Raw genomic sequence first — 14342 nt, 5'->3', positions numbered from 1 at the left:
TGCACGCTTTATATATTTGAACGGATTTCAATTTTCAACGCTTATATAATTTGAACATTTTTTATATTTGAACATTTTTCAAATTCGAACGGATTTTAAATTTGAACGCTTTTATAATTTGAACATTTTTACATTTGAACGGTTTTGAAATTTGAACGTTTTTAAAATTTGAATATATTTTTAATTTCGAACAAATTTCAATTTTGATATTTTTCTGAATTTGAACTATTTTCAATTTTGAACAAAAATAAAAATAAACAGAAAAGAAAAAAAGAAACAGAAACAGAAACAGAAAATAAAAAAGAAAAAGAAAAGAAAAAAGAAAAAATAAACAGAAAACAGAAAAATAGGCGAACTGGGCCGACCAGGTCGGCCCATACCGCGCGGGGGGTGGGGGGGGTGTGTGCGGCGCGCGGTAGCGACCGACCTGGTCGGTGTATAGGATTTGGGGGTGTTGTATGCCGACCTGGTCGGTGCGGACCAGGCGCCGCACACACCCCAGACGGGTTGTTGGGCCGGCCCAACATTCCCATTTTTTTTTTGCTATTTCGTTTTTTCTGTTCGATTTTTCCTTTTACGTTTTTTAAAAGCTGATTCTTTATAAAACCGATTTTAAAATCTGGAATTTTCAAATTTAGTTTTTTCTGAAATTTAAATATTCAAAATTTGAATATTTTTCGAATTTGAAACATTTTTTTAGATTTTTTTTCGAAATTTGAACATTTTTTGAATTTTAACATTTTTTATTTTTTGTTCAAAATTTAAAAAATTTCGAATATGAACATTTTTTAAAATTTTAACATTTTTTACGTTCGAACGGTTTTCAAATTTGAACGGTTTTCAGATTTGAACGGTTTTTAGATTTGAACTTTTTTTAGATTTGAACGGTTTTTAGATTTGAACGATTTTCGGATTTGAACGGTTTTCAAATTTGAATAGTTTTTAGATTTGAACGGTTTTCAAATTTGAACATTTTTGAATTTGAACAATTTTTAAAAATTAAAATTTTCGAATCTGAAAAATATAAACGAAATAGGAAAAAGAAAAGAAAACAGAAAAAGAAACTAGAAAAAAAAAAGGAAAAACGAACTCCAACAGACTAAACAGACATAAATGGGCCTGGCCCATACCCGACCAGGGGTGTGCGGTGGCCGGTAGCCACCGACCTGGTCGGTATATAGGTTTTGCCTATAGGATTTGTCGGCATATAGCTGCTCTCGTAATGTCCACACTAGTTTTCCTATAGGGCTGCTGACTGTTGCTCTCCATGGCCCATCTAAGCCCAACAACAACTCTGTTCACCTGACCTTCGCAACCTCACGCCGCCGCATTCCCCAACCGGAACTCCTCAACGCCGCCGCCGCCGCCGCCGCCATCAGCCGCAAATTGTAGCGTATCCTCCCCGTAGTCGTATTGCCCCCTTCTTCTAGCGTATCCGAAGGGATGAAGGCCGGGAGGAAGAACCTGCAGCGCGCGTGCCAGGACGGCTCCGCCGTCACGCTCGCGGAGGGCGAGAGCATCATGCAGGTCGTCACGCTGCGGGGCTCCAACCTCATCGAGGTACGCGCTCTTCTCCAGGCCTCCGAGCCTCTTAAAATCTCGCTTCGTCCCGCCCGCCGATCTCTCACTCGCTCTGGTGTTAGGTCACGGACGGCGAGGGCGTCAAGTCCCTGGCCCTGTTCCCGGCCAAGTTCCAGAAGAGCTTCTGGATCAAGAACGGTGAGTGATTAGTAGCGACATGGCTCGTTTGTCAATTACAGTACATACTTATGGTGGGTTTGTTTATGCCTGCTCTTGAATGTGCAGGTAATTTCGTGGTTGTGGATGCTAGTGGAAGGGACGAGGCTCTCGAATCAGGAAGCAAGATAGGCTGTGTCGTGTCGCGGGTCCTCTTTCATGAACAAGTTCGTGCTCTCGAAAAATCCGGCGAATGGTAAGTTGCTGGTTGCTCTGCTGTAACTGCCTGGTAATGACAAACTAATACTTGGGACTTAGGTGTTGTGCGAATCGCAACCATGTAAGCTTTAGGATAAGTTTGTGCTGGAGTAGGATGATCAGTAGGCCCAGGCCACAAAGCTGCTTCATTTTTTGCATGTGTTTACTTCACAATGTGATTGGCTACTGTCTCTCTGTTGTTGCCGTATAATGTACGTGGTGTCTGTATTCCTTGCTTTCGTTCTTCTGATTTTCCTAGTATACAAATGCAAGATTGCCACAATCCATATGTGTTTGACCTTCTAACTGCTGTGCAGCTTTGGATTTGAATTCGCTTGCCCAATGAGTCACGTAGCAAGAAAGAATCACCAATGCAGTTGTTTATGCAAACAGGCTGAATCATTGCTTTATCTTTCTGTAGATCAAGTAAAAAGTAACTACAAAAATCCACAGAAAATGCAGCTACTAAATTTGGTAATGAGTTAGCATGGTCGCTATGGCTGTTTGTTTCAAGTCCATTATTGTTGAGTGGCCGAAGATGTTCAATAGCTTCTGATATTGAACCACTTTTAGACAATTGTAGACTTCCCTTTTGTTGCCTGAAAATTTGTAAAAATACACCCTCCCTTGCAATATTTGTAAATTTCTTCGGTTTCTGATAGCTGTTATTTAACTGTATATCTATCTACATGAAGGTCAATATGTGGAAGGCTGAAATCTACTTGCCACTATGCTTTGTGTTTCTTGTATTTGACTGTGTAACTATCTCTCTAGTATGTGCATACGCCCATTACCATATGTTTGTGGTTCACTAGCAGTTTCTACAGCAGTTTCTGTAGTACAACTATAAAAGTATGCATACGGAGGCTCCAAAAACCCATAATTTCTTAATCTTCTGATTTTCTTAAACACTGGAATTAATTCACTTTTTCCGTGATATGTTGGTTGCCAGTGCATTTCAGTGGCCTCAATGGGTTGTTTCTGATTCACTTGATCTAGCGAACACGAAAAATGACAGCAAGAACTGATACTAAAATCAAATGCTTTTTGTAATATAAATCATAACAAAATGCTAGGACTGAAGACTCTCTAAGGTTCTTGCAGAAGGTCTTGTAATAATGTGTTAGGGTGTGTTTGGATTGCTACCAAATCATACCATACCTATTTTTTGGTCATGACCAAAAGATTGGTTGTTGTTTGGATAGTTGCCAATTTTTTGGCTTGCCAATGCTCCACTACCAACTCTAGTTCATTTTTTTAGCCAACGTTGGCCAACTTGTGGGCAAGGAATAGCTCAACCAAAATATTGGCTAGCCAAAATTTTGGTGGGGCAATCTTGGGCACAAACCAAACACACCCTTAGTTTGTTGTGCTTTTGCAAGATATAGCTTATACTTGTTAAAGCAAGTATTGGTAGCTGGAGTCTTTTGATTGGGTGCCTCTGATTCTGTCATGTATCTTATCCTAGGCCAGCTATCTTCAAGTCAGCTTCCAACAGTTGGGCGCCAGGAGCAGAAGGAACAAAGTCGCAGGTTGAGAAAGAGCAGAACTCCGATGAAGATGACGATGATCTGCCACCACTCGAGGCGAACACAAACAGAAATAGAACGTTTGACGTGCAGTCTGATACAGAAAGTGATTCTGATTCTTAAACTGTTAGAGACAGTAATAGCCATGGATGCTGTGATATCTATGTATGACCCAAATCACCAAGGAAACCCTGTGACTGTTTTCCGAACAACTAGCTCTGGGTTACCATCAACTTGTAATAGCAATGATGTTCCCAGGACATGAAGCTCTGGTTTCCTGATGTATTTATGCACAATTTTGGGCACGGCTTCAAACATTGGCCAATCTGTCGGGACATTGTGTGAACTTTTTTGACCTTAACATGAAGCTTGCCACTTGTACTATTATGTTGCATGTTATTGTGGATGTTCGAATAATTGAATTATTATCCCCTAGAAAATATAATTAAACTGTGCTCAAGACGAAAAGTTCTTCAGTTCAGCAGAAACTAGTTTCTTTCTTTGAGGATTTCAGCAGAAACTAGTAGTTGTAACTCTCCTCTGTTTCTTGTTTCTGAAGCTGTGGGGAATCTGAACAAATCAAAGTCAGATTGGTGGGAACAGGATAAAGATCCTCCTTCGTTGTGGATTGATTCAACTGACCTGGCACTGTCAGCCACCAATTGACGTGGTAAGGTCAACCTAGTGATGGTTTTGCTTATTCTGTAGGTGTTTGTGCTCATGTCTGCTACCTTACGGTCACGGATAAGTTCCCAACATACTTGCCCGCTGATCATGCGCGCGCTTTGTACATCCCAGGTCTTAAGATGGTGCCTCGTAAGTTTGTCATGGAATACTGATGCTGAGAAGTTTTGGTGAAGTTGAGAAGAAAGAGGGAGCATCCATCGTGTGCTCTCTGAAGTTCAGAAGAAAACCCAGAGCTGGTGGGCGGCCTCTCATTGGCCCATCCAAATTCACCTACTCCCTCCGTCCACAAATAAGTGTAACTGCGGGGTTTTCAAGATAAATTATGAGGTGGAGTGAAAAGTATATTGGGAACATGCATCTCTCCTCTTTAATTCTTTCACCTTCAATAAGCTAATTGCATGTAAAAAGCAAGAAGAATATGTGCTCAATATTATTGGGCTTGATTTCCGTGCGATGAGAGAGAAGCAATTAAATTGCATTGGAAAGATAGGAGTACACTCTTTTGTGGACAAAGTTTAGAGGCTAGATGTCCACTTATTTGAGGACGGAGGGAGTATGTGAACATGAGCGTGTCCCGTCTTCTTTTCATGGCACAAGATATTGTCTCAGACATTGACACGGTCGCGAGATTCTGCACTTTGACTATCAGTTCTAGGTCGGCCTGCACCATTGTCGCCTTGTTGGTTTCTCGGTGAAGTCTTGCTAGAACATGTTTGTAATCCTCCATGATGATCTTAAAGATGTTTTTGTTTGGACTGTAATCTTAAGATGTAGACTGAAGCTGATCGGGCAGCCGGGCAGGGGCAATGGTGTATAGCAGGTATAGTTTAAAATAGCGGGCTATCTCATTTAGCCGCAATTTTTTTAGAGGCTATAAAAGGCTATAGCCGGGTTATAGCGGGCTATTCCATTTAGCCTTTTTTAAAAATTTTAAAATATTTTTGTCATATCTTACCAAAAAAAGAGGAAAACTATGACTTAAATACGATTCGTGATACAATTTATTTAACTATTTAAGGCAAATAAGTATTTATATATTCAACTCACAAGTTTTATCTAATTATACTGAACGAAAATTCGAAAAACAAGAAATAAAAAATAAAAGAGAAGATAAATTCAAAATACAGGAGGTTTAGCGGCTAAATTAGAGGCTAAACAGGGGCTAAATTAGGCTATAGCAGGCTATTAGCGGTTTTTTCTCATTTAGCCTACAAAGGGCATAGCCGCAGCGGCAAGTCTCCTGAAAGGCTATAGCCGGCTATTTAAAACCATGATAGCAGGACGCAAAGAACACAATTGTATGATGAACATTCAGGATCGCAAAGGTCTTGGTTGATCGATTCGCCTGTACATATATACAATCTCGAGATCTCTTCAGCTGAGAGTCGAAACGAAACAGAAAAGGTAGCAAAAATGTGTTCATACACGTTGACTCGTTGAAAAGAGAGCTAAACAATTCTCTCTAGCTTGGTGGATCACCGGAGCGGCCGCTTCCGGCTGAAGCGGCGGGCGGTGGCGAGCAGGCCGACGCCGACGCACACCGCCCACGCGCCCATCTCCAGCGCCCACCGCACCGTCTCCACCTCCACCGCCTCCTCGCGCCCCTTCCAGCACTCATCATCACCGCTGTCGCTGTCGCTGCCGTCGTCGTCGCCGACCACCTCCCACTCCTCCTCCCCGCAGTGGCCGCACCCGCACGCCTCCTCCGGTATCCCCTCCAGCCTCGTCAGGCACCCGGTCGTCGACGCCCGCGCCCTGGCCCTGACCAGCACGCCGCCCTCCGCGAGGACCACCACCTCCGCCGCCACTCTGATCCGGGTCTGTTATTATAAAACAATAAGTGCAGTTGGTACTCTTTCCATGAAATTCAGTACCGCACTCTGAAAATATATGCAACCTGATCTTGTAAGGCAACTTAATCGAGAGACATATCTTGGAAACTAACTAACCTGGTCTTGTGTGATGAAAATCAGTACATCAAGTAGCATGGTGGATCTTATGTGATAATCACCCACGAGAGAGCTGTTTTCCTGACAGCCAAGAACAACAGTTTTTATTGACGGCCTGCTGGATACTGTAGAAAGAGATATAAATAACATTTCACTGCATAAATGTCATTGAAAGAAAGGAGCCAAGGAAGGACGAACATCTCAGAGAGTTACCAAGCAAGAAACAACTGCTTAAACTAGCACCTTTTCTTGAGACACCTTCCCTTGGTTGAATCAAGTAAGTCGTCCACACTTTTCCATGTTGAAGTTTTACCATGGCTAGTTCAAAATACTAAAGAGTAGAGTAGGCTGGTTGGGATGTGTGCTAGCTGCTCTCTCCATGGCAGTCTCTACGGCTCCAAAATTATCATCGACGCAAACTACTTCGCATTTTACAATACTGAGACGGGGGAGGTTTTTGATTCCAAATTCCAGAGAGTCGGCTTCAGTTATGCGCAGGACCATAAGCTCTAGTTTTTCTAGCTTGGGCATGGATCCTTCCGCAAACATCAGATCTACCGGCTGATAACATACTTCATAAATAAAAGACCTCAAGAGTTGGAACCCAATTCCACCACTGATTCTGAGCCTCTCATTTGACTTTGTTACTACTTCCAGAACAAGAATGAGCAGAGCAGGTAAGGCTCCAAGGATGCACAGATCATCCTGCTTAACTACCTCCACTTCAAGGCGTAGCTGTTGGAGGTTTCTAAGGGAGCTCACCCATTCCGGAACCCGTGTAACGGCTGAAGACTTGGTAATAAGTTTCTCAAGGGTGACTATGCACAAAGGTTCCTGTAAGAGGCTGCTCCCATTCCTCAGATTCAGAGAACGTAGATTTTGATTGCCTAGCTTACACTGGGATGAGACCGTAACTCTGCCGCACTCAACCATAGCAGTATCACTGTAAGAATCAACATCGATTTCTTGGAGGACCAGATTCCTCAAGTTTTTTAGCTGCCCAAGGCCCAAGAGGAAGTCAAATCCCTGAATGTAGACCGTGATGGCTTTCAAAGTCTCCAGTGCTTGCATCTTCGCAATCCCATCAGGAAATTTAATATAACCGTCAGCAAGCAGATGCGACAATTTTCCAAGATTAACAATAGATGCAGGTAATTCCTCTACCCCGTTGCATCTTATGTCCAGCATCTCTAAGCACCCCAAACGCCCGATTTGTTTTGGGAGCTCACTTATTCCTGTCCGTTTGAGGTTAAGATACCTCAGGTGAATTAACATCACTATATCTTCAATATGATGGTTTTTCAAGTTGCAATACTCAAAGTCCAGAACACGCAAATGTACGAATTTCTGCAAAGGAATTTCCACAGAAAAAATGAACACATTAACGGACCGGACATGAGAAAATACCAGACCTGATGTTGGTATCGTCGAATTTCCTTGTTTGTTGAGTTGCAGAGAGAGTCGACGAACTACTTTATTTTCTGTCCTATTTGTAAGAATGGGAACACCAACCAAAGTAACGAAGTTCTCTTCGATTGACTTGGATATGATGAAATCAAGAATTATGTTATGAACTCGGCAAGTCTTCACCCTACCATGTTGATTTATCTTCACGGGTTGGATCAAACTCCTATTGAGAAGCTCATTAAAATACTTCTCTCCTATCTCGTGTACCGTATATCTGTCTTCTTTGTGAACGAACCCTTCACCAATACATCTCCGTATCAGACCCTTCCTTCCAATAATAGCATATTCTGGAAATATACTCATATATAAGAGACAACTTTTTAGATGAGGAGGCAGGTCAAAGTAACTAAGTGACAATATATTCATCATTACTTTGACTCCATGGTTCCTTTCAAGTGCACGACCAATTCAATATCTCACTTGATGCCATAAATCCTCTGTTCTCTCTTTATTAGCTAACAAACTCGAGATGGTAATGATTGCTAGTGGTAACCCATCACATTTTTGCAATATCAGATCAGAAACTTTTTCAAGGTGTGAAGGGAAATATTCATTGGAATCGAATAGTCTTCTGTGAAATAACTCTCTTGAATGCGCCACATTAAGACGCCTTATACCATAAATATCACCACTGAATGATGAACGGCACAATTTGGCAACATCATTTATACGAGTAGTGGTGATTATGATGCTGCCAGAACTAGTCATGGGGAATGCAAGCTTAATAACATCCCATGTATCAACATCCCATATATCATCAACAACAAAAAAATACCTGCATGTGGATTGTTGAGTGATATTAACATGGTTTTATTATAAAGATTGCATAACAAGGTAAACAAAATAATTAAACTTTTTCATAGTGAAAGTAACAACAAACAAAATGCAATGCAATAAAGTTGACAAATATGTGAAATCATATATGTTACACACATAATTCTTGTGTGTACAAGGATCCACGTTGATTTGTTTGGTACAAACCTAAGGGCTAGGCCATAGCAAACAATTCATACATGACCATAGAAAATAGAGTGAATTCCATTTTTACCCTTTAGTTGTGCAATTGTGACACATATTACCTCATTTAGTGGAGCTTCTATCAAAATATCCTATTTAGGAAACTTTAAACATGGTTTCGTCCTAATTTAACATTTTGCATATAATTGTTCGATATGATAGGCATGATACGGCGATGTGGAGCGACAAAATATGTAAATATTGGAGGGCCTCATGGACGATTATGTCCAAACTTGTTTAATCCATATGTTCCACTCCTTACTATTGTCTTGATATGGACCCTGATCATCATCTAACACCTTACCCAATGGACACACATCAAAAAAATAAGGATCCAAAGCTTTTCAAATTGGTAATCTACATGAATTTTCAATAAGTGGGGTAATTAGTGTCACAAATGCATAGCTCGAGGGTAAAAAGTGGAAAGAATGATCCACAATGTTAACAAGGATACAACAATTCATACAAGAGATAGATTGTAACGTTATGACGAATAACCATACATACTTTGGCCTAGAATACACGTCGATCAGGGATTCGTGAGCATCGAGGAAAAAATGTAGCTGGTGTGATCCAAACTTCCGGTGATGTAGAAAATAATAAAATCTACATAGTATTTGCATGCTTAAAAGTGCATTTCCCCTCTAAACTATTGGCTGGCCTAAGCAGTGGAGCCATGGTTTCGACATGGGGATCATATCAACTTTTAATATTGCATCGTTATAAAATCATAACAATATTTTACTACTGCACGAATAAGAGTTATATGTGGCGTGAGCCGTGAAACGGTGAGAGGTGAGTAGACAAGGTACAGAAAGTGTAATCTGCATAATCTACTATTCTCAGTGATTAGCTCTTAAGTACCCATCTCTCAGCGTAATCTGCATAATCTACTATCAGTGAAGTAGACATTGTACAGAAAGTGTACCTTTTGCCTGCTAAGAAATCAGTGATCTTTCTGACAAGCTGTTCTATGCTACCTGCTTCAGTTTTAGCATAATCTGTTCCAGTAACTTCACTGAGAATGGTTCTGAATATATTCATTTTATCTGGATTTCGCGACACGGATAAGAAGGCCCGACACTCGAATTTTTCTTTCAGATGTTGATACACTTGGTTTGCAAGAGTTGTCTTGCCCATTCCTCCAGGTCCTACAATGGATACCAACTTCGCTTGTTCTCGTGTTGACGCACCTTCAGTCAACAATTTGACAATCTCGGCTCGAGATTCATCAATTCCGACAAGCTTTGACGCGTCCTCAAAGACAGCAAGAGCTCTACGGTCAACGGTTGCATTCATGGTCTTGGAGGAGGCCTCACGAGTCTTGTACCTCATGTTCCTCTCGCCCACCTCAGTGATCTGTTTCTTCAGATCATGAATTTCGTTTCCAATACGACGACGAGCCTTCATATTTCCCAACTTACCTAGTGCGTGATTCATCTTCTCGATGAAGCCCTCCGGCTTTGTGTCCTTTTCAGCGACACTTAGCATGAAATCGTCGATGCAGTCCTCCATGACGTAGGACAGCTCTCGCACCTCATTGATCCAAACTTTATCCTGCGGATCAGGATCCTCCTCCTCGGACATCTTCATGAGAAATGCGTCCATTGCAGTGAGTTCATGAGTGAGGGACTTGATATCCTTACGCACCCCCTTGAAGCGCTTGTACTTATCGCCAAGCAGAGTAGCCAGCTTCTCCAGGACGGGTTTGAGGGCCCCCGTCACCACGCTCACCAGAGCCGCCTCCATTCCTGCAGTACCTGATAGCTCAGTTAATCTGTGTGGAACTGCAAATTAAGTGTAGATCGTCGTGCGAACTGGCGTGGCAGTAACTTTTCGTAAGTCACTGCAACGATTTAATCCAAGACAGTAGCTATTGAATTCAGCATGCTACTCGATGTAAGAATGCTTTCAACACATATGTGTATCATGTAATTGTTGAAATGAATTTGTACATAAAGTTGCCTAGCTTGTTGATTACAAGACATATATAACAGATTCAGATTTATATATGAACATATAAAAAGGATTAACTTTTACATGTTTCGATCAGTAAATGGAATGATATACATGCTTGCAAGGTCACGTGTAAAAGATATACGCTGTACACTGGTACTAGAGGAGAAGCACGGCAGAGGAGATGGGATCGTCATATATACCTGCCTGGATCGACCTGCCGTGGAGGATATATGGCCTCGAGCTGTGGCCGCGCGCGGCAAAAGGGAGGTCAATCAACCGGCGGCGATGCACATCAGCGACAGGGAAGACGGAAGAGGAGATGGGATCGGATCCCGTGGGCTGCCGGGCGGGATCGACCTGCCGTGGAAGAGGAGGTCAAGCTGACACCGGCGGCGATGCAAGCGCAGCACAGGAGGGCGCGACAGCTTGTCTTGCCTATCGTTGCGCCACAACAGAACGAAGAAAATTCTGAAATATGTGAAAGCAAAGCAGGTTTAGATAAGATCGTGATCATGGGCATACAAGGAAGTTGATTGGTTATTCTTAGCTCAGCTCTCGGTGTTGGCGTTAGGTAAACATAATGACAACATCTAGAATATAGAAAGCATCAACATGAATAATTAAGCATTACCAATTAGTGCTCATGTTAGGTAAAGTTTCGTCTAGCTTAGATTAGTTATAGTGAGAAGTATTATAAAGTAGTAACATGTGCATGCTGGACGCAGATTTTTGGCTCTCGGGTGCGCCAGAACCCGTTTTTAACAATAAATTCCTAAAAAATACTAAAATTAATTATAAAAAATCGGCATAAATCATGTGTGTAGAGAATGTATTCAGGTATGGGCATGTCAAGTTTGAACCGAAAATATGAAAATATGTAACCTAGGAAAAAATAACAAATCATACTGTTTATAATATAAGAAGTACATGTACACTATTCACAGTATAACAAAGTTCAGTTTTCACTTTTTTGTGTAGGTCACATACGGTCGTATTTTTTCTTGAAAATTTGCACAGACACGTATCAAGGTGGCATATACACGCGTGAATTATTTCAAAATTTTCTAAATTATTTAAATCACATTTTTCAAAAAAATTGAAACCAGGTGCGCTGGCACCCGGGTGCTCCACCATATTTTGCATGCTACTACTCTACGTTGTTACCTCTATATTGAGTAATATCATTGGCGTGATAACATAGAAGGTTATATTTATTATCTTGTAGAGTCATTCTTTTTTTCGCAAAAAAAAGAGCCATTCTTTTTAAAAAAGTGTGATGCGATAGCTAGTTACTGCACCTCTCTATTTTCTCAATTACTAACATGTCCTGTGTGTCATCAAAATGCCTAGTTGGCATCGCATATGGGTGCATGTTACCACCTTAGTTACTCCCGCTATAACTAGTTTTAAGTCTTTCACAATGGGAAGTTCTTAACACAATATCATAATGTTTTCTTAACACAATATCATAATGTTTATGTGTCGTCGTAGTTAATAGACTAGTTATAGTGTGAGTAACGTGCAATTGGGGCATCCCACCTAGAATTTCTGATTCTTTTTGATATGTAACATCCCATGTTTGTTAATCATTTATGGTGCTAAGTTGTTCATAAGCATGCATGCATTCGCATTTAATTTGAGAAACTTTTACACTAAAATGTGTTGAAACAAATGTTGCAAAAATTTATAGTTTTGCTCTACTAAAATTTTGGTGCAAAAGTCCCTCAAAGTTTGGGGTCAAAATACCCTAAAACTATCAAAATCCCTTCGTTTTAAACATTTCAGGAAATCCCCAAAACCCAGGGGGATTTTCACAAAATCCCCCTTGTCTTCTACCTCGCCGAGCGGGCACCTGCGTGCCCTGCCGACAGAGGCCGACGCCGGCCACCTCCTGCTCGCCGCCTCTAGACGAGGAGGACGCCCTGGAGCTTCCTCACGCGCGCCACGACGCCCTGCTCCTCTCCCCTATCCTCTTCCTCTCTCCCTCGCGCGCCTCTCCTCTTCTCTGCGAGCGTGCACGCCAAACCCTAGCCCCCGGCCGGACCTCGTCGTCGCCGTTCTGCGCCGCCCCAAGCTCGGCCGCCACCACCAACGGCTCCGCCTCGACGCCGTCCACCTCCTCCACCACACGGCTGCCGCTGGGGAGCCCCGACTCGCCGGAATCGAGCCTCGTCTGCAACTCCGGCCACCGCACCTCGCCGCCGATTCCGACCTCCCCAGCGTTCGCCGTCACCTCCAGAGGCACTAGGGTGAGCAGGCGGTCCTCCCCGTGCCCCTGGCCCTCTCTCTCTCGCTCTCTACCGCCACCGCCGCGCGAGCCTGCAAGCGCCGCCGTCGGGCGTCGTCGCCGGCGACGCTCCGGCGACAATTGGTGGGCGGCGCCACCACCAAATGGTCGCCCGCGCCCCGCTGATCCTTTCCCCCCCCCTCACGCGCCTCGATTGCGGGCTCAGTGAAGGAGATATGCCCTAGAGGCAATAATAAAGTGGTTATTATTTATATCTTTATGTTTATGATAAATGTTTATATATCATGCTATAATTGTATTAACCGAAACATTAGTACATGTGTGATATGTAGACAAACAAAGAGTCCCTAGTATGCCTCTTAACTAGCTTGTTGATTAATGGATGATTAGTTTCATAATCATGAACATTGGATGTTATTAATAACAAGGTTATATCATTGTATGAATGATGTAATGGACACACCCAATTAAGCGTAGCATAAGATCTCGTCATTAAGTTATTTGCTATAAGCTTTCGATACATAGTTACCTAGTCCTTATGACCATGAGATCATGTAAATCACTTATACCGGAAAGGTACTTTGATTACATCAAACGCCACTGCGTAAATGGGTGGTTATAAAGGTGGGATTAAGTATCCGGAAAGTATGAGTTGAGGCATATGGATCAACAATGGGATTTGTCCATCCCGATGACGGATAGATATACTCTGGGCCCTCTCGGTGGAATGTCGTCTAAATGTCTTGCAAGCATATGAATAAGTTCATAAGAGACCACATACCACGGTACGAGTAAAGAGTACTTGTCAGGAGACGAGGTTGAACAAGGTATAGAGTGATGCCGATGATCAAACCTCGGACAAGTAAAATATCGCGTGACAAAGGGAATTGGTATCGTATGTGAATGGTTCATTCGATCACTAAAGTCATCGTTGAATATGTGGGAGCCATTATGGATCTCCAGATCCCGCTATTGGTTATTGGTCGGAGAGAGTACTCAACCATGTCCGCATAGTTCGCGAACCGTAGGGTGACACACTTAAGGTTTGATGTTGAAATGGTAGAACTTGAATATGGAATGGAGTTCGAAGTTTTGTTCGAAGTCCCGGATGAGATCCCGGACATCACGAGGAGTTCCGGAATGGTCCGGAGAATAAGATTCATATATAGGAAGTCATATTCCAAGTTTGGAAATGATCCGGTGCATTTATGGCAGGTTCTAGAAGGTTCTAGAAAAGTTCGGAAGAATAGCACTATGGAAGGTGGAGTCCCGGAGGGACTCCACTAGCATGGCCGGCCAGCCCTAAGGGGAAAGAATCCCGGTGGATTCCACCCACGGTGGCCGGCCACCCCACCTAAGGAAAAGGTGGGAGTCCCACCTTGGGTAGGACTCCCTCCTTGAGTAGGTTTCCCACCTTTGGGAAGTTTTGGTGTTGGGGTCTTATTCGAAGACTTGGACTACAACTCTTGGGGCTTCCACCTATATAATGAGGGGCATAGGGGAGGGGTCCGACCACCACAGAGCCATAGCTTGGCCGCACCCCTTGAGGCC

At 42.6% G+C, this 14342-nt stretch overlaps 2 protein-coding genes across 3 annotated transcripts; one reads left to right on the top strand and one right to left on the bottom strand.

Moving 5' to 3' along the window:
• The first annotated feature begins 1443 nt into the window (after nt 1-1443).
• LOC124694191 (probable RNA-binding protein EIF1AD) lies at nt 1444-3848 on the top strand. 2 transcript variants are annotated; one of them, XR_007000433.1, is made up of 5 exons: nt 1444-1560; nt 1644-1719; nt 1807-1933; nt 3404-3673; nt 3708-3848. XR_007000433.1 is itself a non-coding variant. In XM_047227207.1 (4 exons), exons 1-4 carry the CDS (start codon nt 1444-1446, stop codon nt 3585-3587), a joined length of 504 nt encoding a protein of 167 aa, XP_047083163.1. In that variant the 3' UTR covers nt 3588-3848. The 2 variants fall into 2 exon arrangements, 1 of the variants encoding a protein (XP_047083163.1); XM_047227207.1 differs by having other exon boundaries at nt 3404-3848.
• Nucleotides 3849-7847: 3999 nt separating this feature from the next.
• Nucleotides 7848-10333, bottom strand: LOC124694189 (disease resistance protein RGA5-like). The gene is made up of 2 exons (XM_047227206.1): nt 9513-10333; nt 7848-8342 (listed from the first exon to the last, which is right to left on the bottom strand). Exons 1-2 carry the CDS (start codon nt 10331-10333, stop codon nt 7976-7978), a joined length of 1188 nt encoding a protein of 395 aa, XP_047083162.1. The 3' UTR covers nt 7848-7975.
• Between the last annotated feature and the right edge of the window lie 4009 nt (nt 10334-14342).

Source organism: Lolium rigidum, chromosome 3, assembly GCF_022539505.1.
Source record: "Lolium rigidum isolate FL_2022 chromosome 3, APGP_CSIRO_Lrig_0.1, whole genome shotgun sequence".
NCBI classification, from domain to species: domain Eukaryota; kingdom Viridiplantae; phylum Streptophyta; class Magnoliopsida; order Poales; family Poaceae; genus Lolium; species Lolium rigidum.
The sequence above is the reverse complement of the archived record's forward strand: the minus strand, read 5'-3'. Positions and strand labels throughout refer to the sequence as shown.

What these genes read in the sequence shown, in the direction of transcription:
- LOC124694191 (XM_047227207.1), top strand. Translation starts at nt 1,444, where the DNA reads ATGAAGGCCGGGAGGAAGAACCTGCAGCGCGCGTGCCAGGACGGCTCC. An exon ending in GGGGCTCCAACCTCATCGAG is followed by an intron (nt 1,561 to 1,643) that starts GTACGCGCTCTT and finishes CTCTGGTGTTAG; the next exon opens with GTCACGGACGGCGAGGGCGT. An exon ending in CTCGAAAAATCCGGCGAATG is followed by an intron (nt 1,934 to 3,403) that starts GTAAGTTGCTGG and finishes ATCTTATCCTAG; the next exon opens with GCCAGCTATCTTCAAGTCAG.
- LOC124694189 (XM_047227206.1), bottom strand. Translation starts at nt 10,333, where the DNA reads ATGGAGGCGGCTCTGGTGAGCGTGGTGACGGGGGCCCTCAAACCCGTC. An exon ending in GATTTCTTAGCAGGCAAAAG is followed by an intron (nt 8,343 to 9,512) that starts GTACACTTTCTG and finishes ATCCACATGCAG; the next exon opens with GTATTTTTTTGTTGTTGATG.